The sequence below is a fragment of the Hyla sarda genome, chromosome 11 (assembly GCF_029499605.1).
Source record: "Hyla sarda isolate aHylSar1 chromosome 11, aHylSar1.hap1, whole genome shotgun sequence".
Classification (NCBI taxonomy): domain Eukaryota; kingdom Metazoa; phylum Chordata; class Amphibia; order Anura; family Hylidae; genus Hyla; species Hyla sarda.
The window spans coordinates 34,451,003-34,475,841 of record NC_079199.1 but is presented as its reverse complement, the minus strand read 5'-3'; the positions used below and the strand labels follow the sequence as shown (position 1 = coordinate 34,475,841).

Sequence of the window (24,839 nt, the reverse complement as noted above, 5' to 3'; positions counted from 1 at the left end):
ACAAGCATTGATCCAAATATTTTAAAGGGGTTTTCCAAGGGGAAAAAAAACTTAATCCTTCCAATAATTAACAGCTGCTGAAGTTGAGTTGTTCTTTTCTGTCTGGCAAAAGTGCTCTCTGCTGACATCTCTGCTTGTCTCGGGAACTGCACAGAGTAGAAGAGGTTTGCTATGGGGATTTGCTTCTACTCTGGACAGTTCCCGAGACAGGTGTCACCAGAGAGCACTTAGACAGAAAAGAATAACTCAACTTCAGCAGCTCATAAGTACTGAAAGGATTTTTTAATAGAAGTAATTTACAAATCTGTTTAACTTTCTGGAGCCAGGTAATATATACACAGGTTTTCCTGGATAACCCCTTTAACACCATGTTTAAAGGGGTTCTCAGCTTTGGTCAGTTTCTATAGCTTAGATATGTCCTCGTGACAAATTTATTGCAAAAACTCCTACTGCGATCAGCAGTGATCTTTGAGGAAATCTGGCAGTAGGTGTTCAGTTTCCCTACAGCACCACTACAGGAGAAATGAAGCATTACACTGAGCCTTTTTACATCAATGGACGGTCCATGTAATGCAGAACACAAGTCCTCCAGAAAGAAAGACACTCTTTGTAACCCTTCTTCAAACTAAAGATGAGAAATAAGGGTCCATAACAGGTGACCCTGCTCTATTAACTCAGAATTTACTTATAGGGCATATGTATTGTTTTTATTTTATTTTTTTGTTTTCTTTTAAATAAAATGGAAAACTGCTTTAACAACATGGGCACCTATATACAGGAGACATATATAGATCTTCAGCAAATAGACAGTGGGCCACCCCACTACTGTCCCCTAAGGTTACATGATAGGTACTTGGTAATTTGTGCTTAGAACATCCATATGATACTTTGATGGTGCTACAGTAATGGTTATGGTTGTACCGTGATATCCCAAGTTATATCCACTGTCTGCATTAATGTGGCATTGCCATTATGTGAAACTCTTGACTATTTTTAACCGGTGGGAAAATAATTTTGTGTCATACTTTCTACGATGGAGCTCAACAATCATATTGTGAGAAGGGGCATTTTTTGGGTGCACGAGCCCATTTTGTAGATTTCTTTATAAGGGCTAATTCTGGGTATAGATTCTTTTGAAAAGTAATTTTGGACTAGGGAATTGTAAGAATATTTCTAAGACCTTTTAAGGCACAAACCTGCACTAAGCCAAATCCTGATAATTACCGTTTGCTTCAATACCGTTTCAGTTGGCAGAGACTCATGAACACACAGTACCTTACTCCGCTTTGTAAGTTTCGCAGGTAACCCAACCCTTCCCTCTTAACAGCAGTTGCATCATTCCAGGGTCCTGTTAGGTGTACGCATTTTATTATTTTATTGGCAGGGAGCTATGAGCCAGCAGGTGTCTGGGGCTGAGGCATGGACGACGTAAGGCATCTTACTAGTCAACTGCACTAAAAACCATAAAGGTTAGGGAGGAGGAGGAGGAGGGGGGGGGGGTGGACTCCTTTGGCTTTTGTCCCAGTTGGAGATCTTCATTTTGACATATGGAGAATGTTTGCTGTTTGGGCTTAACAGGATGTGATTTTCTTTCTTTCAAACAGTCTGCTAACTTGGCAGAGAAATATGGTGCAAGCAGCAAGTGTGTGAGTCCTATACAGAATGTTGGGGCTTAATTGTCAGAGTATGAAAATATCAAAAGACACATTTTCTGTAGCTTTCTTCTCGTTTTATGTATGCAGCAGGTTGCAGAGCCCCCTCCAGAACCGGATATGTTGGTTGCCGTGGTTCATTTACTTTAATGGAGACTTTAGTTTGCACATTTTGAGTAGCGTTGCTCGCGAATATTCGCAATGTGAATTTTATTTGCGAATATCGCATATTTGTGAATTCGCGAATATAGCACTATATATTCGTAATTACGAATATTGTTTTTTTTTTTTTTCACAGTACACATCACAGTGATCATCCCTCTCTGCTTCCAGCTTGTGTGGTGTAAAGAAGGCTCTAATACTACTGTGTGAGACTGGCGCACAAATTTTCGCATATGAGAAAATTTGCATATGCTACTTTTATGCTACTGGGTAAAATCTGATTTATTTTGAAGTAATGCTCAAAATTAGTGTTGAGCGGCATAGGCCATATTCGAATTTGCGATATTTCGCGAATATATGGACGAATATTCATCATATATTCGCTAAATTCGCATATTCTTAATATTCGCATTTATTTTCGCATATGCGAAAATTCGCGTATGAGAAAAAACCCGCATATGCGAAAATAAATGCGAATATTAAGAATATGCGAATTTAGCGAATATATGATCAATATTCGTCCATATATTCGCGAAATATCGCGAATTCGAATATTTTTTGAGCATTACTTCAAAATAAATCAGATTTTACCCAAATAATTGTAACAGAATGGGACAAAAGAAAATACTCTATCCGCTATATGACTTGTAAATATTACCTCCCTGTTTTTTGTAAATACTTGCATTTCCAATGAAATATCAATTCTAGAACATCTTTTTTTTTAAATTAATTTTATTTTATTTTTTACAACTCAGCATGATGTTGTACCTTTGTTATTCATCCAGAAAAAAATTGATGACTGGACAATAACCATTTCCTTTGTCAGTGGGATGTATCACTGCTCACTACTGAGTGACGCTGTCCAATCAGTGCTGTCAGTTTCAGTCTGTTCATAGGACACGCCCTATTGACAAGAGAAGTGGTAACACCCAGTTGTTAATTTATTCATACGTTTCCAGGGACAATAACAAAGAGATGATGTTCTGAAGGGAAATGTTTTTGGAGAAATAAATATTTAATGGAGAATGCAAATATTCCCTAAAACAAACATGTTGTTCTCAGGTCATTTGTAAAGGTTGTAGGTGTAAAGGGGTACTCTGCTGCTCAGCTTTTGGAACAAACTGTTCCGAACGCTGGAGCCGGCAGCTCATGATGTCATAGCCCTGCCCCCTCATTATGTCACGCCCCGCCCCCTCAATGCAGGTCAATGGGAGGGGTGTGATGGCTGTCACGCCCCCTCCCATAGACTTGCATTGAGGGGGCGGGCGTGATTTCATGAAGGGGCGGGGCTATGACGTCACGAGCTGCCGGCTCCAGCGTTCGGAACAGTTGGTTCCAAACACTGAGCAGCGGAGTACCCCTCTAAAGAGGACGTGTGGGCACACAAAAAAAACAAATACGACATTACTATCACTAAATTGTTAATGATTATAGTCAGGGGGTGTGAATGTTATACATTGAGGTGTGTGAATGCCTAATACACCCCCCCTGAATTTATAATCCCTCCCATCACATTATAGTCACACACCCATCTGACTGATTCCCTGAATAGTCGGGCAAACTATAAACCCACATAATGGAAAAAAGTGTGTGGTCAGGGCACCCTAAACTATTAGATTTTTTAAATTTTTTTTATATGAACTGAAACTGCCTAAAAAGTTATAGCACTACTAAGCCAGTCCTTGACTGTAACAGGACATCATTGCGGAGAGTGACTGGCTCAGCGATGCTGTCATGTCTGTAGCTCCAAGGGGAAGTTCGGCGGTGACCAGGCACAAATACTGGAGGCTACAAGGGAGCAAGGAAGGTATGTATTTTTTGTGTTATTAAGCAAACTGGGCCCCTTCAATGATAAAATGCAGAAAAAAAGGACATAAATCACAAAAAAAAATCACAGAAAAAAGGGCACACTTACTGGTTAAAGGTTACCGATACAAGGGTAGGTTAGGCTCCTGTTCCCATTATGATGCAGATCAGCCACATTGCTACATAGGGGGAGGTTGCGCAGGTCCTAAATACTGATGAACAATCACACACTCCTATTCATGAGGGGGATAGTTGCCTAGTATTAAAATTGCCCACAGATAAGGCAATATACAGGGTGGCAGTAACATGATAACGTGTAGTGCACCATGCTGGCTTACAACCTATTAGTGACGCTCGTACTATTTGCTCATACTATTGAGATATATATATATATATATATATACTCATATGATAAACATGAGGTATTAGTTGATATTTTGACCAATATACGTAAGCTCGCAACCCTCGTCAAGGTTCCTCAGTCTCCCTACACTTACATTATAGAAAAAAACACAGAAAAAAGGGACATAAATCACTAAAAAATAATCAATGATAGTAACATATAATTTTACCTTGAGTGACCACAGGTCCTCTATAATATGCCTCCTATATTAATCCTCAAAACCTGGTTACCTGCATGCCGCCTTCTGTTTGACTGGGTGCACCTGAATACTTGATCTGTATGTAACAAATTCACTGAGATTCAGGACCTATTCATCACTAAATCTGCTAGCTGTCACAGAAACATGGCTACAACCTCCTGGCACTGCCTCCCCTGCTGTTCTGACCTATGGTAATCTTCACTGACAACGGGCATGGGGGAGGAGTTGGTGTGCTTGTCTCCCCACAATGCACTTTCCAGATCCTCCATTTCCCTCAATCCCTTTCCCCTCTTTTTAGGTCCACGTCCTATCTCAAGTGGCAGCCAACTATAGACCCCCTGATCACCTCTCCTGATCATTTTGGCACTGTCTCTGTCTCTAATCCCCCCTTCATCTCCAAACTCCTGTAACGCTTGGTCTATTCCTTTCTTATCCGCTATTTCTCTGAGAACTCGCTTTTTGACCACTTTACATTCTGGTTTCCACTCTCTACACTCCACAGAAACAGCCCTAACTAAAGTCTCTAATGATCTCCTGAGGGTCAAATCTAATGGCAGTTTTCTCTACCGATTCTCCATGATCTCTGTGGCATTTGACACTGTAGTCTCCACTTCATTGGTCTGAAGGACTCTCTCCTGGTTGTCTTCCTACCTCTCTGACCGCTTATTCTTTGTATCATTTTCCAGCTCTACTTTTACTCCCGCTCTTGCTGTCGGAGTGAGGGTTTAGTCTTGGGCCCCCTCCTATTTTCTCTCGAAACAGCCCCCACTGGACAGGTTTGCAGTACCATCTCTATGCTGAGGACACCTCTTCCTCTGACATTACCTCTGCACTCCTACAAAATACTGTACCACAGATTGTCTCTCTGCTGTCTCAAACATTTTGTCCTCCCAATACCGAAAACTGAATCTTTTGAAACTCTTGTATTCCCCCATTTAAAGACACATTCCTTCTTTTCTTTTCTTACATGGGTAAGGGTTTTGATCCTGTCCTTTACCCTTACAATGTACAGTATGTTAAGGTCTTGATCATCTCCTTTTTTTCCTCCTGTAACATATGTAAATGTTTTCATTATGTCCCCTTCCCTCCATTAAATCTCACTTTTAAAGGGGTACTCCGGACCGAAGAAATCTTATTTCCTATCCAAAGGATAAGGGATAAGATTTCTGATCGTGGGGGTCCCGCCGCTGGGGACCCCCGCAATTTCTCATGTAGCACCCACCTGTCTTAGCTACACGTAGCGATGATCGCTCCATGTCTGAAGCCTCACGACTACGGTGCCAGAGTGTCGTGACTCTGCCCCCTTGTGACGGCCGTTTTTTGCACCATGAGCTGTAGTTTTTAACGGTGCCAGTAAGTTCTGGCTTTTTGATCCCGTTTATGTTTTTTTTGGGATGTTATGTAGCCAAAAAGCCATTTTGGCGTTTGGAATTTTTAGCGTTTACACAGTTTACTGCGCAGGATCAGAAACATAATAATGTCATAGTTCGAACAATTACACACGCAGCAATACCAAATATGTGCAATTTTTATTGTTTGTACAGTGTATTATTTAAACAAAAAGGAGAAAAGGGGGGTGATTTGAATTTTTATTAGGAGAGGGATTTTTTTATATTTTAAAAAACATTTTTTACTACTTTTTTTTTTGCCCCCCCCTAGGGGCCTGTCATCAGATACTATAATGTATATTGCATTACATTGATCCATTAAATCTGTGCTCGATTGCCAAGGGCTGTCCTCAGTGCACAGAGCCCCGCTTGTCCTCCCTGCACAGAGTCCCGCTCATTCTCAGTGTAAAGAGCCCTGCTCGTCCTCAGTGCACAGAGCCCTGCTCGTCCTCAGTGTACAGAGCCCTGCTTGTCCTCACAGCACAGAGCCCTGCTTGTCCTCACAGCACAGAGCCCTGCTTGTCCTCAGTGTACAGAGCCCTGCTTGTCCTCAGTGTACAGAGCCCTGCTTGTCCTCAGTGAACAGAACCCTGCTTGTCCTCAGTGCACAGAGCCCCGCAAGTCCACCCACACTTTTTGTATTTTGTCTCTGCACAGAGACACACAGGCAATAGCTGCAGAGACAAGACAGCATTTTTTCACCCAAAAATATACACATTTTTTTTACCAATATACGCATGTTATTATCTATATTATTTAAAAAGTTTTTGAGATTGACTGTGCACATTTAAATTAAATCCAATCATTATATGCATCAATATTTTTTTTGTAACATTTGATAAAATTATGTCGCAGGATACAACATCTGCCACCTCCTCCAGTAGACCTTCTTTTCTATGACACCTACTTTGCTGTTCCTTTTGTCTTCACACTTGTCTCCTAAGGGAGTTATACCTGATTAAGCCATAGGGATGTTGGTACTGTGAATACATAAACCATGCTGTATAGATTTTTCACAGTGGCTTAAATCGGATACCAAATCTGTATTTCAGTGCTTCACATTCTTGGTTATTTTCTCTTCCTGTGTTGCCTGTTCCTAGAGAAAAAATTTTCTTTTTTATTTTAGATGTGCTGGAAAAATAAAAACCTTGCATGCGAACCTCTTGGGTGGTTTATGGTGCCCTCTGTGAGAGTAGGATATGATAGGAGCTGAGCTCTACGATATACAGGTTTATATTTGGAGCAGGATTTCTGACAGGACTCCTAGGAGAGAAAGTGAGAGTCCTGCTTATCCCGCCCACACACAGCAATTGACAGATTTCCATGTACATACACCGATACAGGGAAAGCTGTAAATCGGCCTGTGTGGGCGGGGTATGCAGGACTCTCACTGTCTCTTCTAGGAGTCCTTTAAGGATTTACTCAGGAATCCTTCACCAAATCATATAAAACTACATATCATAGAGCTCAGCTTTTTTCTCCTTTCATGTGTTGATTTCAGATTGGGCATCATACATCACCTGACAGGTTCACTTTAAATATTTTAACAGCATAAAAGGAACAATGTACTTGGTACAATGGATCAATGTACTATTCAGTATGCCCTATAAAATTGGCCAAACAATATAAAAACAAAAGACTTTGGGGACTGAAGACATTTTGTCGTTTGTGCCTAGAAGTGTTTACTTAGGGAAATAGTTATGAGGTACAAACTGTGAGCAGAAATAATTGTTGCCGCCTAGAACACATTGCTGTCTGTAGGAAAGTCACAGTCTCTATACGAGTGGGGGTAATGCTTTAACTGCATACCTGCTCAACTAGTTCTGAAGAACGTTAGAAAATGCGGCGCCGCTATTATTAATCCTGCAATAACTCTTCCGACCTACGCTTCCTTGTCTCGCGCTGAAGGACGTGCACCGCGCTGAAGGACGATGGCTGTAGAATACATAACTTCCAATCTAAATGTCTGATTCTAATTTTGGGCCTAAAAATATGATGTTGAAGCGCATTTTACTAGCCATGATCATTACCAATACTTTTCTATTAAAAAATGGTAAAATTTTTTTTTTTTTTAAATCTACCTACATCTGACCCATACATTTTACATGTACGAGTCAGTAAGGCTGCGTTCACATCACGATTTCTCCATCCGGCCTGAGTACATGATTTTTATAACTTAAAATCGTATGAAATCGTATATAAAGTCGGATCCATTGACCTCCATTAAAAAATCGGATCCATTTCACAGATCCGATTTGACCCACATCCGATTTCACACGATTTTTGTTCGGGTCTGAAATCTGGTTTGACCACGATTTCAGACCTGAACAAAAATCGTGTGAAATCGGATGCGGATCAAATCGGATGTGTGTAATAGGTCCGATTTTTTTTATCAAGGTCAATGGATCCCACTTTATATACGATTGCATACGGTTTTAAAGGGGTTATCCAGGAAAAAAACTTTTTTTTATATATAAACTGGCTCCAGAAAGTTAAACAGATTTGTAAATTACTTCTATTAAAAAATCTTAATCCTTTCAGTACTTATGAGCTTCTGAAGTTAAGGTTGTTTTTTCTGTGTAAGTGCTCTCTGATGACACTTGTCTCGGGAACCGCCCAGTTTAGAAGCAAATCCCCATAGCAAACCTCTTCTAAACTGGGCGGTTCCCGAAACAGGTTTCATCAGAGAGCACTTAGACAGAAAAGAACAACCTTAACTTCAGAAGCTCATAAGTACTGAAAGGGTTAAGATTTTTTAATAGAAGTCATTTACAAATCTGTTTAACTTTCTGGAGCAAGTTGATATATATAAAAAAAAGTTTTTTCCTGGATAACCCCTTCAAGTTATAAAATCGTTTACTCAAGTTGGATGGAGAAATCGTGATGTGAACGCAGCCTAACATACTAACTATGCCATAAAATAACTCAGCAAGTTTAGAGAGGGACATGACGCAGAAATTGAAGGTTTGACGCTATAGACAGACAATGACAAACACACATACAAAGCCCAAATAAAAGAAAGATGGAAGTAAATAAAAGGCTTTTTTTGGCCCAGTATGGGGAGAATACTGCTCTGACCTAAGAAAGGGAGTCACATTGTCATATAACTACTCAGAGAGTGCCTGGGATTCTTTAAACCTAAAACAAAAACAAAAAAGCCGCTCCATGTGGAGGATCACGCTTGCTGTAATGAAGGAAGGTCAGAGGGGGATACAGGTGGTCGCTAACCCACTCCAGTTTTGTACCGACATACACAACAATGGACAGCACGTAGTGAATAACAGAAGTATTAGGGTTCCCGTCTGCAGCCTTCCTGGTGAAACTTGGGAGACAAAACACAACTTCGGAGGTAGCAGGAATTTGGGTGGGGCTGACCGGAACAGACACAATCCAGGTGCGGTGGCTTGAGATAAAATTCTTTATTGACCAAGATGCAACGCGTTTCACTGCGCTTGCGCAGTGAAACGCGTTGCATCTTGGTCAATAAAGAATTTTATCTCAAGCCACCGCACCTGGATTGTGTCTGTTCCGGTCAGCGCCACCCAAACACTGCTGTGTAAAAAATGTAGCGACACACCCTATTGATGAAAAAAATGTACATGCCCAATTATTAAATTATTTATATTCTTTCAGGTGGCATAACAGAAACAGCACAATGTAAACCTCCCCCACACAGATCAGTGGTTGCCAGTTTAATTTTTTTTTTTATGTAATATGGGTTTTGTGCTGTAAAATGGTTATGACCATTAGTGACAATTACACCAAATCACAGGGCTTGGGGTACAGATATCCCTATATGAGAAGATTCCCTAAAACATCACTTTTATTGATATGTATTAAACGGAAACAAACAGAAAAATGGAGCTCAAGGTGAGTTTTAAAATGACATGCACTTTATGCCTGTTCACATCATGTTAGCAGGTGGAAAACCACTCACTGAGATACTCATAGTGGGAAATCAGACATAGTCCCACATTAATTGGCATATATGGCATGAGCTAAAAACATAAGATGCCTCCCCTACATGTTTCGGTGAAACATCACAGTCATCAGTTGCCACACCTTCTGATGATGGTGATGTTTCACCGAAACATGTAGGGGAGGCATCTTATGTTTTTAGCTCATGCCATATATGCCAATTAATGTGGGACTATGTCTGATTTCCCACTATGAGTATCTCAGTGAGTGGTTTTCCACCTGCTAACATGATGTGAACAGGCATAAAGTGCATGTCATTTTAAAACTCACCTTGAGCACCATTTTTCAGTTTTTTTTTTTCGTTTAATACATATCAATAAAAGTTATGTTTTAGGGAATCTTCTCATATAGGGATATCTGTACCCCAAGCCAAGTGCTTTGGTGTTATTGTGTTTCATATTTAATCAGATCCCGGATTGCCCTTTGGGGTATTTGTGGTTAGTTTGACCATGACTGACACTACAAGATCAGGCTAAGACAAGGAGACGCATGGAACCATTCATACAGTACATCTGTATGTGCTGATATAACTAGAGATGAGCGAACTTACAGTAAATTCAATTCGTCACTAACTTCTCGGCTCGGCAGTTGATGACTTTTCCTGCGTAAATTAGTTCAGCCTTCAGATGCTCCGATGGGCTGGAAAAGGTGGATACATTCCTAGGAAAGAGTCTCCTAGGACTGTATCCACCTTTTCCAGCCCACGGGAGCACCTGAAAGCTGAACTAATTTATGCAGGAAAAGTCATCAAATGCCGAGCCGAGAAGTTTGTGACAAATCGAATTTACTGTAAGTTCGATCATCTCTAGATATAACAGTGAAAAATTATTTTACCCGGTTCCTGGTGGCTTTTTTAAACTATGATTTCTCTGAAAACCCCAGAGCGTTTCAGAATATATCATAGTGTCCCAGGATCCCGCTACCTGTACCTGTTTCATGCCTCCTAGGTTTGAAACGTGTGACAGGTTCCCTTTAAATATATAAAGCTGACAATTACAACCAAAATGATCAATGGCCATGGGAAATTTAACAAAAAACAATTGACTGTCATTGTCTGGAAAGTTGACAGTGTTTGAAACCAATATGATCTTCTGTACGGTAAGATTTTTCCTCACAAACATACTTTCCAGAAAAATTATTTTCTGATTGTTTTCAGAACATAACCAGAAAAATAGTTTATTGGTGTCATTTATCATGTACAGCCAGTGTGAACTGTGGCAACCAATATGGACCAGATAGTGTATGGTTGTGTCTGTGAAGTGATTGTTCACCATACTTTTGTCTGTTTATCAACTGCTCAACAATTAACCTACCTTTATCTACTAGGTGTGCCACCTTAAAGGAGTACTGTGGTGAAAAAACAATGTTTTTAAATCAACTGGTGCCAGAAAGTTGAACAGATTTGTAAATTACTTCTATTTAAAAATCTTAATTTTTCCAGTACTTATCAGCTGCTGTATTTTCCACAGGAAGTTCTTTTCTTTTTGAATTTCTTTTCTGCCTGACACAGTGCTCTTTGCTGCCACCTCTGTCCATGTCAGGAACTGTCCAGAGCCGGAGAGGTTTGCTATGGGGATTTGCTCCTGCTCTGGACAGCTCCTGAGACATATAAGGAAATAGGAAAAAAGAACTCCAAAGATGGCGCTATCCCATAAAAAGCATAGATGACATCCAAGGAAAGATGCGTTTCGGGTATTATCCTACCCTTTATCAAGACACATCTGCAATTGATGAAGGGTAGGATAATACCCGAAATGTGTCTTGCCTTGGATGTACATGTAGACTGTCTTTTACAATAAAGTACGGTTTTCTTATCAAGAGAGCCATCTATGCTTTTTATGGGATAGCGCCATCTTTGGAGTTCTTTTTTTCCTACTACTTTATATGTCAATTACTGGATCCGGTGCCACGGTTTCTGGTCATGCTCCCACATGGCGTGCAATCCCTAGGATACCCCGCATTCAGGGGGGATAGGCATAACCTTAAGTCTACACCAGGTGAGAGTCCATAATCCAGACCCTCACTAAGTTTCTCTGCACCCACAGGATTACACAACGTGCTGTCCTCGCTTTTTTGCATTCTTTCTTGTTATAGTTCCTGAGACAGACAAAGATGTCAACAGGCAGCATTGTGGTCAGACAGAAAAGAAATACAAAAAGAAAAGAACTTCCTGTGGTGCATACAGCAGCTGATAAGTACTGGAAGGATTAAGATTTTTAAATAGAAGTAATTTAAAAAATTTACAAATTCACTGGAGTACCCCTTTAAGGCCCTTCAGCCACTTTACTCACATCACAGTCTTTTTCTTATCTTTAGGCTCCAGTGACTTTTCTTCAACATAATCAGGACAAGTTAATTGAGGACTATAGAAAGCTGGAAGAAGAGATCCAGACCCTACATGTATATTACAGGTATCTTTTAACCAATGTTCATCATCTCCATTCAGATATATGCAAACAAACAATTTATAAGGTTTACAGTACAGTGAGTAAAAGACAAAACAAATCTGATAATTAAAAATAAATAAATAAATAAATAAGGATAATGGTGCAGCTCACAATTATGCACTGGCCGAGGTGGATTGAGCAATACACCTATACCCAATGAGGAGTCTTCCGAATATGCATTGGACTAACACAAAAATTCTATTGTGTTTTAAGAGTCACCGAGGCAGTGTTTTTTCAACCAGGGTGACTCCAGCTGTTGCAAAACTACAACTCCCAGCATGCCCGGACAGCCTTTGGCTGTCCGGGCATGCTGGAAGTTGTAGTTTTGCAACAGCTGGAGGCACCCTGGTTGTGAAACTCCGCACCAAGGTAACGAATGATGATATAATGTATACGTGGGGATGTTCTTTTAAGCTTTTAAAAAACAGCACTTTTTTTCATGTGTATGTCATCCCTACATGTGGCAAACAAAGGACAGTTAAAATAAACTGTCCACCCACTTTTGCATTCTTTATTCATAGGTCCTTAAAATAACAGATCGCTGCATTCTTGTCATTTTTGCCGGAGTGTTCAGATTTAGAGTTGTCAGAGCCGTAGATCTCGGCATTTTGCATTCATATACATTATGTCAATGGCAGAATGTATGGGTTGTCCTTAAAAAGAAAACTTTCCTATTCCATCATTTTTTTATCATATCAGTTACACAAGGATTACATACAGGTAAGGGGGGGGGGGGGGGATTGGATTGCCCCTCAAAGGTTGTCAATATTGGGTAGAATTTTCAAATTAATTTTTTGGGGAATAAACAAATAAATTTAGTAGGTCTGAATACAGACTACAAAACAGTGGAAGGTCTTGAGTAGAGATGAGCGAACTTACAGTAAATTCGATTCGTCACGAACTTCTCGGCTCGGCAGTTGATGACTTATCCTGCGTAAATTAGTTCAGCCTTCAGGTGCTCCGGTGGGCTGGAAAAGGTGGATACAGTCCTAGGAAAGAGTCTCCTAGGACTGTATGCACCTTTTCCAGCCCATCGGAGCACCTGAAAGCTGAACTAATTTATGCAGGAAAAGTCATCAACTGCCGAGCCGAGAAGTTCGTGACGAATCGAATTTACTGTAAGTTCGCTCATCTCTAGTCTTGAGCATAAAACATATTAGAACATGTTAGAAAAGTACCGATTGTTTACATCAAGTTTTTATGTTAAAGGGGTACTCCAGTGGAAAACATTTTTTTTTAACTGGTGCCTTCCAGTACTTACCTGCTGATGTATGCTCCAGAGAAAGTTCTTTTCTTTTTGAATTTCCTTTCTGTCTGACCACAGTGCTCTCTGCTGCCACCTCTGTCCGTGTCAGGAACTGTCCAGAGTATGAGCAAATTCCCATAGCAAACCTCTACTGCTCTGGACAGTTCCTGACATGGACAAAGGTGTCAGCAGAGAGCACTGTGGTCAGAACAGTAAAGTAATGAAAAAAAGAAAAGAACTTCCTCTGGAGCATACAGCAGCTGAAAAGTACTGGAAGGATTAAAAGGGGTACTCCGGTGAAAAACTTTTTTTTTTTTTAATCCACTGGTGCCAGAAAGTTAAACAGATTTGTAAATTACTTGTATTAAAAAATCGTAATCATTCCTGAACTTATTAGCCGCTGAATACTACAGTGGAAATTATTTTCCGTTTGAAACACAGAGCTGTCTGCTGACATCATGAGCACAGTGCTCTCTGCTGACATCTCTGTCCATTTTAGGAACTGTCCAGGGTAAAAGGAAATCCCCATAGAGAGCACTGTGCTTGTGATGTCAGCAGTGTTCTGTGTTTCAAAAAGAAAATAATTTCCGCTGTAGTATTCAGCAGCTATTAAGCACGGGAAGGATTAAGATTTTTTAATAGAAGTCATTTAGAAATCTGTTTAACTTTCTGGCACCAGTTGATTTAAAAAATTAAAAGTTTTTCACCGGAGTACTCCTTTAAGATGTTTAAATAGAAGTAATTTACAAAATCTTTTTAACTTTCTGGCACCAGTTGATTTAAAAAACTATTTTTTTTCCACCAGAGTACCCCTTTAAATACTCATAATAATGTGTTCAAGTAAAATGAACAGTTTAGTTCTATTACACACTGACAACATTACTTCTACATTCCAAATAAAAATATTGTCATTTAGGCTGGGTTCACACTGTGGAATTTCTGGGCAGAATTTCTGCCGGAGATCGAGCCGGCCGCACTAGGACCGCGCGGACCACATTGCCGTCCCCATAGATGGCAATGCATTTCTCCCAAAAGATCCACCCAGAAATGCATTGCAGTCTATGGGGGCAGCAATGCAGTCCGCGTGGTCCTAGCGCCGTTGGCTCGATCTCCGGCAGAAATTCTGCCCAGAAATTATGCAGTGTGAACCCAGCCTTAGAGGATTTATATGTAAAAAACAACAACTGGTCAAATAACCCCAAAAAAAGATTTGTTTTCAGACCTCAAATAATGCACAGAAAACAAATTTATAATTATTGTTCAACTACACAATACTAATTTTTTTTACTTAAGAATTCCGAAATCAATATTTGGAATGACCTGGATTAAAATGTGTCCCCCATTCACCACGCGGAGGTGACCTCACTTCAGTTGGGACCCTAACACACTTATTCTACTCTCCTCTGCTGGGCATATAGTGTCTGATTGGGTGACATGCAGGATCCACTATAAGATTAAAAAACCTCCTGTGAACATGGAGGGGTGCACGGCTAACCCAACAGCAATGTGACAGACTGGTGGAGAGCATGCCGCATGAAATCTGGGATTAAAAATCCTGTTATTCCACCAAATATTGATTTCTGAACTCTTTCTCCATTTCAGAAAAAAATTATATGAATTGTATGGTTTAAAGGGGTACTCCACTGCCCCAGTGTCCGGAACATTTTGTACCGAACGCTGGCTGAGGGGTCGTGACATCACGGCCACACACCCTCAATGCAAGTCTATGGGAGGGGGCGTGGCTGCTGCCACGCCCCCTCCCATAGACTTGCATTGAGGGTGTGTGGCCGTAATGTCACTACCCCGCAGCACGCACCCAGCGTTCCCAACACAGTGTTCCAGGCGCTGGGGCAATGGAGTACCCCTTTAAAGCCTATGAAATTTTAACCAGTTATTTTCTACAAGTAAATCCTCTAAATGATAATATTTTAATTTTGAAATTGGAGTAATGTTTTCAGTAGTTTATAGAATAAAACACAACAGTTACTTAAACACATTCCTATGAATAGTAAAACCAGGGAAAATTTTGCCGAGGAAAATTTTTTTCCAGAGCTGTATATCTATTCTAAGACGAAGATTAAAAGGAAATAATTTCAGTCAGACTTGATGGACCAGGAGCTTTTATCCTTTGATCTATCCCACTGGGATGGTCATCACTCCTGTCCCTGATGCTGCTTTCAATCTAAAATCGATATTTCCTGGGGACGATCCATTGGGCTTATTGCGGACGATCATTGGGTAAAGATCATGGAAATGACTCCACAACTATCTGTGAGTGAGGCGCATCGCTTCTCTCACCTTTATTTTCTGCATGGAGTCTATACGACTTTGATATTGGGTTCCACTCTGATTCTCAGTGCCCTAGATGTGTCTTGTTGATGCGGATCTTGTCCATATGATGTGGTCTTGCACAGCCTTGGAATCCCTCTGGAAGGAATCTGTGGATATTATCTCATGGGTCTATTGGGGTCTCCATTGATCTCTCCCCCATGGTCTGTGTTTTGGGTTATGTGATGGATTTAAATGTTGAGGATACCCATAAGGTGGCAGTAACTAGGATCAGTGGCGTAGCTATAGAAGTCGCAAGGGTCGCAATCGCGACCGGGCCCCATAGCCCTTCCACTTCACTATACTATATGCTGCAGCAGGGTCAGACGGACAGGCAGAGAGCTAGTGGGATCAGCGCGGGCGTGCACGTGACCTGTCACAGTCTCTGACCCCGCGAGATCTATCCCTGGAAGCCATCAGTGACAGGAGCAGCAGACTCTCCCGCCTCACACCGCAGCCTTCTTAGCTTCAGGAAGGTGAGTAGAGCTGGAATCGGTGCATGGGGGAGGGGATTGGTGGGGGGTGTAATGTTGATGGGGAGGACGGGGTTGGACTTGGGATGTGGTGTAATGTTGACTAGGAGACAGAGGACATGGGTGTGTGTGTGTAATGATGAGGAGGCCATGTGTGGGGGGTAATAATGAGGAGACTGAGGGTGGGGTGCAGGGGGGGGGGGGGCGGCTTTTACTATACAAAATGCCTTCCTCTAATGCTGAGACAAACTAGTACACCAGATCTCCAGATGTTGCAAAACTACAACTCCCAGCAAGCCCAGACAGCCAAAGGCTGAGAGTTGTAGTTTTGCAACAGCTGAAGGGCTGTCCAGGCATGCTGGAGGAACACTGGAGCAGTCGCCCATAGCAACCAATCAGATTCCAGCTTTCAAAAAAAAAAAAAAAGGCCTCTGAAAAATGAAAGCTGAAATGTGATTGGTTGCTATGGGCAACTGCTCTATTGTTCCTCTGCACAAGGTTGGATAAATCTCCCCCATTATTCTTGCCATGAAAAAGCAACAGGAACTTCCTGTGGAAATGGAGACAAGCATTGGCGTGATGTTATTTACATGGGACTGTATATTGGTGGTATAGGAGTGATGTTATTTACATGGGTCTGTATATTGGTGGTAGGGGAGTGATGTTATTTACATGGGAATGTATGTTGGTGGTAGGGGAGTGATGTTATTTACATGGGACTGTATATTGGTGGTAGGGGAGTGATGTTATTTACATGGGAATGTATGTTGGTGGTAGGTGAGTGTTGTTTACATGGGAAAGGACTTAGGGGTTGGGGGGGGGGGAGTTCAGGGGAGCATGAAGAGGACTTACAAGTCTAGGGGGAAAGAGGGTGGAACAAAGGAATTGGGAGAAAGATTTATATCCTATTCAGGGTACAGCGTATTGCAGGGTTATATTAAGAGGCTACAGTGTGTGGCAGTATTTTACTCAGGTGGTAAAGTGTGTACCAGTATTATATTTAGAGGGTACAGTATGTGGCAGTATTATGTTCAGGGGTACAGTGTGTGGCAGTATTATATTTAGGGGTACAGTTGTTGGCAGGACTATATTCAGGGGGTACAGTGTGTGGCAGTATTATATTGAGAGGGTTCAGTGTGTGGCTAGTATTATATTGAGAGGGTTCAGTGTGTGGCTAGTATTATATTGAGGGGGTTCAGTGTGTTGCAGTATTATATTCAGGGGCACTGTGTGTGGCAGTAATATATTCAGGGATACAGTGTATGGCAGAATTATATTCAGGGGGTACAGTGTGTGGCAGTATTATATTCAGGGGGTATGGTGTGTGGCAATAATATATTTAGAGTACAATGTGTGGCAGGGTCATATTTAGGGGTTACAGTGGTTGGCAGTATGATATTCAGGGGAACAGTGGGTGGCAGTATTATATTCAGGAGGTACAGTGGTTGGCAATATTATATTCAGGGGGTACAATATTTGGCAGAAATATAATGATTATTGTGTTCATACACAGGATAAGGATCTGATGACAAATTAAAGGGGTACTCCAGGGGAAAACTTTTTTTTTTAATCAATTGGTGCCAGAAAGTTTAACAGATTTGTAAATTACTTCTATTAAAAAAATCTTAATCCTTCCAGTACTTATTAGCTGCTGAATACTACAGAGGAAATTATTTTCTTTTTGGAACACAGAGCTCTCTGCTGACATCACAAGCACAGTGCTCTCATCTCTGTCCATTTTAAGAACTGTCAAGAGTAGGAGAAAATCCACATAGCAAACAAATGGACAGAGATGTCAGCAGAGAGCACTGTGCTCGTGATTCAGCAGAGAGCACTGTGTTCCAAAAAGAAAATAATTTTCTCTGTAGTATTCAGCAGCTAATAATTACTGGAAGGATTAAGATTTTTTAATAGAAGTAATTTACAAATCTGTTTAACTTTCTGGCACCAGTTGATTTGAAAAAAAAAAAAAGTTTTCCACCGGAGTACCCCTCTAAGGAACCAATGATGTCTGGACGTTAGACTCTGCAGAGAAGATGAAACTGGAAGAAGTCCTGGCGTCTGGACCAGATGAGGAAGAAAAGGAAAGACAACAGAGAAGACGTCACTCAGGTCACTGATATCATTGTGTATTCTCCTGACTGTCCCATCAGAGCTGTAGTCACTGATATCATTGTGTTTTCTCCTGACTGTCCCATCAGAGCTGTATTCACTTGTAAGTTCTGTAGTTATGATGGATGACACTGTACTCCAATCTGTGGCTCTCCAGCTGTTGCAAAACTACAATTCCCATAAATCCTGATGCTCTTAATATATGATGGGAGTTGCAGCTTTCCAACATCTGGAGAGCCACTTGAACCAAGGGGATTGGTGGGGTCCCATCAGTTAGACCCCCACCATAAAAATTAGATGCTTATTTAAAAATGCCTGGGCCTATTTTTGGTCCCAGTCCGGCCCTGTCTGTAAGTCACCTAAATCACTGTGTATTCTCCTGACTGTGTCCCGCCTGTGCTTTATTCTTCTTAGAGACAGTGGGGCCCAGGACAATTTTTTGCATCGGGGCACTGTTGTTTCTTGCTACGCCCCTGGGTTGGATGTTGTATATGGTCCGCATATTCATTGCGGCACATTTGCTGGACAGTGCCCCCCTGATGGTCGCTGAATTTGTCACTAAGGTCAACTGGCTGGTTAATCTTGAGAAAGGTGTATATCGTAAGCGTAATGCCCTGCACAAGTTTGAAAAGCTATGGGATGTGTGGCTGGATGATTATGGCCTAGCCTCCAGAGAATTGCGTAGGTTTCGCTTGGGACTGATTTAATCCCCTTGTTTATGGCTCTCTTGTCTTTCTGCTCTTTCTCCCCCCTCTACATCTCATAGGGTCTAGGGGTACGGCGCTCTTTGTGGGTCTCTCCCTTTATTTCTCTTTTCCTTTTTATGGCGTGTATTGGAGATTTATGTGATTTACATAGGACTGTGCATGTCTGTGCTCATCCTTCAATGTTTGGTATATATTTCTTTGGTTCTCTGTATTGTTGCAGGGTTTGGTTGGTGGGAATGGTTGGTGGGAATGGTTGGTGGGCTGGATGTTGGAGGTCCGCATGTTTGTATTATTGAAAAATCTTGTTAATAAAAACATCTAATTAAAAACAAAATCGCTCTCTCAAACATACAGTAAGACTTAAAGGGAACCAATCATCAGATTTGACCCTATATAATGCTTGGCAAAGCGTTATATAGGGTAAAATTGTTGTCCTCACCATCCCCGGGGGACACTCCTGCCCCCAGGGATGGTGAAGATATGAAGTTATAAACTAGTCGCCGCCGCCGTAAGTAGTCACCTGGGCGGGGAGCTCCTCTCACCTATTCCCGTTCTTCGGCCGGCAGCGACGCCCCCTCCGCTTGATTGATGGGCCGCGTCATTGTTCCGCTCACTGAACAGACGGAGCAGAGTGATGACGGGGCCCATCAATCAAGCAGAGGGGGCATCGCTGCCGGACGAAGAACGGGAGTAGGTGAGAAGATCTCCCCGCCCAGGTGACTACTTACGGCGGCGGCAGCGGCGACTAGTTTATAACTTCATCCCTGGGGGCAGGAGCGTCCCCCGGAAATGGTGAAAAAAAAGATTTTACCCTATATAACGCTTTGCCAAGCGTTATATAGGGTAAAATCTGATGATTGGTTCCTTTTAAAGGAGACTAATTCAAATAAGACCTGTTACAGGGCAATATTTTCCTATTTGGCACTTTTTAGAGTTGGGTGGAGACAATGCACAAGATGGTTGCCCAAGAGCAAAAGACATTCCTAACAGGAGCTCTTGGTTCTAGAATTAGATTTGTCTTACCATGTGCCTTTGTAGCCACTGCACGCTATGGCATGTAAACCTATGTAAATGATAGAAAGCCCCCAAAAGTGAAGAAATATAATAATGGGAAGGATGTTGCACAAATCTGGAAGTAAATGATTAGGTGTAAAAGATTGTAATGTATAATGTATTAAAGGGGTTGTCCACCATAAGGTGATTTTAGTACGTACCTGGGAGACAGTAATGGACATGCTTAGGAAGGATCTGCGCTTGTCTTGGGGCTAAATGGCTATGTTGTCATATTACCATAACACTGTGGCTAGATGTTTGTTAACTTGCATTTCTTGTTTGACTTTTCTTATTTTGTCTACAAATCCCACAATGGCGTCTTCCTCCCTCCCACGCATTAGCCACCCCACCCATTGAAACATAAATGAGCTGCAGACCTGTGGTTTTCAATCAGGGTGCCTACATTTGTTGCATTAGTTGCAGATTGACCCCTCCACCCATTGAAGCAGACAGGCTCCCTGTCATCAGCTGACTAGTGAGTCAGGTCTCGGCCGCATTGCAAGCTGGGAAAAATCTGAGACAACAGTCATTTTGTATGCTGGTAAAAATAAATATTGGGGTCAAAATCACAGAAGAATTGTGAGAAAACAGTCACACACAGGTGCAGACACTATATTATGAACTACAGTAACTTTACAGCCCCTGTAGCATAGTCAAATAAAAACAATACCTGGAATACCCCTTTAAGGTTACATGTTTTATTGATATTACTATAGGGGGACAAGTGACCATGACATTTTTTATAATGATGGCTGCTCAGGCGAAATGTAAACTTAAAGAACTGAAAGAATAGGACAGGCATTCATCCAAATTTAGAAACCACCGCATGTGGCAGACGGGTCATATAGAGTTCAGCTAGCTGCACCTAAGGTAAGAATTAGGCAGGACTCCTCAATAGTCTTTTTTTATTACTCATAACACTGTGAATGAGCATATATCTCTTTTTCTATATAACTATAACCTGACATACTGGTTTATCCTGTTGGTGGATTTATTCCTTTTACCGGTTGCAGTTACACCTCCTGTGCCTAGTTAGTGTTGCAGTGTTTTTTTGTTTTTGGATATAGTGCTATTAATGTATTGTAATTATTTTGATACAACTGTTTGTTTTTCTACTTTTCTACAGATGCTTTTTATGCCCATAGGCCTAAAAAGGTGCAAGCAGGGTTTATTTGCGCCTTTTTTTGCGCCTTTTGGTTTACACATTTCTGCTGATTTTGAGTTGCAATCCACTAATTTTGGCAATACACTTGATATGGAAGGGTTTTATGAACTGCACCTTTTTGTGAAAAGGCGTAAAAAAGGCGCAAAGCCACTGAAAAGTCTCTAAAACTACACCAGCCCAGACTTAGCTTAGCTTTTTGGTGTATGTGAAGACAGAAATTTCAGAAAATGTGACCTGCACAAAATTTATCAAATGCTCTGTGACCATTTAATAAATTTGGTGCTCCTACACATTACCAGCACACAAAAAAGGTGTAAAAAAATGCTTCACTTACACCTACAATGATAAATGCTTCACTTACACCTACAATGATAAATGACAGCCATAGAATGCACAGGCAGGTCCTGCAACTACTATAGGAGTTAGTGACCGGGTGCAGCCAGTCCAGGTTGTACCAATCTGCCTCCCCCATGTGTGGTTTGAGGCATCATTCTCCATATGCAGCTAAAGAAGCTAACTGGCTTGTGGGGTTATGCTGCTTTTCCTTCCTAAATGATACCTTGCGCTTTAAAAAAAAAACTTTTGATGCATCATAGTGACATATCAGAAGTTTTGATCCTTTGGGTTCTGAGATACCTACAGATGAAATTGGTTCTCCGGTGGAAAACTATTTTTTTCAAATCAACTGATGCCTGGAAAGTTAAACAGATTTGTAAATGACTTCTATTTAAAAATCTTAATCCTTCCAGTACTTATCAGCTGCTGTATGCTACAGAGGAAGTTCTTTTCTTTTTGAATTTCTTTTCTGTCTTACCACAGTGCTCTCTGCTGACACCTCTTTCCATGTCAGGAACTGTCCAGAGCGGGAGAGGTTTGCTATTGGGATCTTCTCCCGCTCTGGACAGTCACTTTGGTCAGACAGAAAAGAAATTCAAAAAGAAAAAAAAACTTCCTCTGTAGTATACAGCAGCTGATAAGTACTGGAAGGATTAAGATTTTTTAATAGAAGTCATTTACAAATCTGTTTAACTTTGTGGCACCAGTTGATTTGAAATCAATAACAGTTGGAGAGTGGCACGAGTAGTGTATATAAAGCCTATAGATACGGGAGGTAGAAGACTGTAGGATGGCACCAATAGGCACTCAACAAACAATCAGCTGACAGGTGAGCCAACGGTATATATTCCGGCAGGAGAACAACGTAGTAATAGAGTAGGACATAATAGAGGATAAACCTGAACGTAAATAGTATATCAAAGCAATACAAAGTATCCTGCACTCACCCCTAAGCTGATGACTCGAAGTTCCTATATGGAGGACACTGGAGGACCAGGTCTGCAGGTGTGCGTGGGCGCTCTAAGCGCCCACGCACACCTGCAGACCTGGTCCTCCAGTGTCCTCCATATAGGAGCTTCGAGTCATCAGCTGAGCGGTGGGTGAGTGCTGGATACTTTGTTTTGCTTCCTACCATATGCTTTTTATAGTAGTGATGTCTTATGTGGCAGATGGGCTTTTGGGCCCAGATACACGTTGTTCCTCTTCACCCCTATACTTGGAGCCCTGATTAGGAGGGTTTTGGACTAGAATATCTTCTTTCCATGTACAGCCGATTGGATGATCAATGTTATGATTTCACCAAAGAGCTTAGTGCCTCCAGTCTTTGTCTATGATTGTCATAGGAAACTATTCCAATTCTGTTCTTTCTTAATAAGCATTTTGTTGTTGTTGTTGGTTTGTTATAGGATGTTTTGTGTCCTATAAACATGTCTTAGGCTGCATTCACACTTCGTTTTTACGTTACGGGTGCCAGATCCGGCTGGGGGAGGGGAAAACCGGGCTCTCCCGTACCCCAGCCGGACCAGCGCTGAAATCCATTTACTTTAATGAGCCAACCGGAATCAAACAGTGACTCCGGTCGGCTCATTTTTTAACCGTATCCGGTTTTGTGACCGGACCTAAAACCATGGGATACTACGGTTTTAGGTCCGGTCAGAAAACCGCATACGGGTCAAAAATGAGCCGACCGGAGTCACTGTTTGATTCCAGTTGGCTCATTAAAGTAAATGGATTTCAGCGCTGGTCTGGCTGGGGTACGGGAGAGCCCGGTTTTCCCCTCCCCCAGCCGGATCTGGCACCCGTAACGTAAAAACGAAGTGTGAATGCAGCCTTATTCCTCCCTGATTTACCCAATGGCCCAGATTTATAAGTCTGTCAGAGACAAAACCCAGAGTCATTTGGCCACAGCAACCAATCACAGCTCGGCTTTGGTTGCTATTGGCAAAGCATTCCCATTTTTTTTCTCTCGAACACATTGATAAATCCGGGCCAATGTTTTACTTGTCAGGTCCTTACTTCATAGGGACATCTTATCCGGCAAAGTAACATTCCTTGGATTGTGCAATTTGAATGGCTGGCAAATGAAGAGTTAATGCGCCGACTTCCAGGCCTGGAGATAAGAGGAGGCCTGTAATCTGTTGGTGAGAGCGGGTTCCAGCCAGATTGTCACTACGTGGAGAGAGCGTCACTGTTCCACCTGCTTCCTGCTATAACATAACCTTCTTACAGCAGCCACAGCCCTGTGTAGTCACCCAAGTGATATGAAACGTATTTCCTTTATTTTAATGGTAGATAAAAAAATAAATAAAAAAAAAATGAGTTTCAAAGCTACAAACCTAACAAGAACCATGCAACCCCTAAAACAGTGTTTCTTGACCAGTGTGCCTCCAGCTGTTGCAAAACTACAACTTCCGCTGGTTGGGAAACACTACCCTATAACACAGTGTTTTCCAACCAGGGGGCCTCCAGCTGTTGCAAAACTACAACTTCCAGCATGCCCGGACCGTGAAATGCTGGAGGCACGCTGGTTGGGAAACACTACCCTATAACACAGTGTTTTCTAACCAGGGTGCCTCCAGCTGTTGCAAAACTACAACTTCCAGCATGCCCGGACCGTGAAATGCTGGAGGCACACTGGTTGGGAAACACTACCCTATAACACAGTGTTTTCTAACCAGGGTGCCTCCAGCTGTTGCAAAACTACAACTCGCAGCATGCCCGGACTGTAAAATGCCAGAGGCACGCTGGTTGGGAAACACTACCCTATAACACAGTGTTTTCTAACCAGGGTGCCTCCAGCTGTTGCAAAACTACAACCCCCAGCATGCCCGGACTGTAAAATGCCAGAGGCACGCTGGTTGGGAAACACTACCCTATAACACAGTGTTTTCTAACCAGGGTGCCTGCAGCTGTTGCAAAACTACAACTCCCAGCATGCCTGGACTGTAAAATGCCAGAGGCACGCTGGTTGGGAAACACTACCCTATAACAGTGTTTTCCAACCAGGGTGCCTCCAGCTGTTGCAAAACTACAACTCCCAGCATGCCCAGACAGCCTTCGGCTGTCTGGGCATGCTGGGATTTGTAGTTTTGCAACAGCTGTAGGCCCCCTGGTTGTGTAACAATGCTTTAACATAAGGTCTATCATACATTGAACAAGTGACATGTGGTACAATTATCCTGCCTGATGGATGGTAGATTTACCATATGGTCCCTGGGGGTCAGTGATAAATTCCATATTTTTTTGTACCTGCTGGTCAGTGATGCATTTATTCACTAGTTCCTAGTGTTCGGAGATACGGTCTATGTTCTCTGGAGATCAGTAGTCATTGACCGGGTACTACCAGCAATACTGTGTTCACCATACTGGTTGACCTGGTCTAGG

General features: G+C 41.8%; 1 protein-coding gene across 5 annotated transcripts in view; it reads left to right on the top strand.

Annotated features, from left to right (window-relative positions):
• MIPOL1 (mirror-image polydactyly 1) overlaps window positions 1-24,839 on the top strand; it is a 339,635-nt gene that overhangs the window by 260,250 nt on the left and 54,546 nt on the right. For all 5 annotated transcript variants that reach the window (XM_056545248.1, XM_056545244.1, XM_056545246.1 and 2 more), the window contains one exon: window positions 11,905-11,999. In XM_056545248.1, the coding sequence (XP_056401223.1) occupies window positions 11,905-11,999 (95 nt within the window). The remainder of the gene's footprint in view (window positions 1-11,904; window positions 12,000-24,839) is intronic.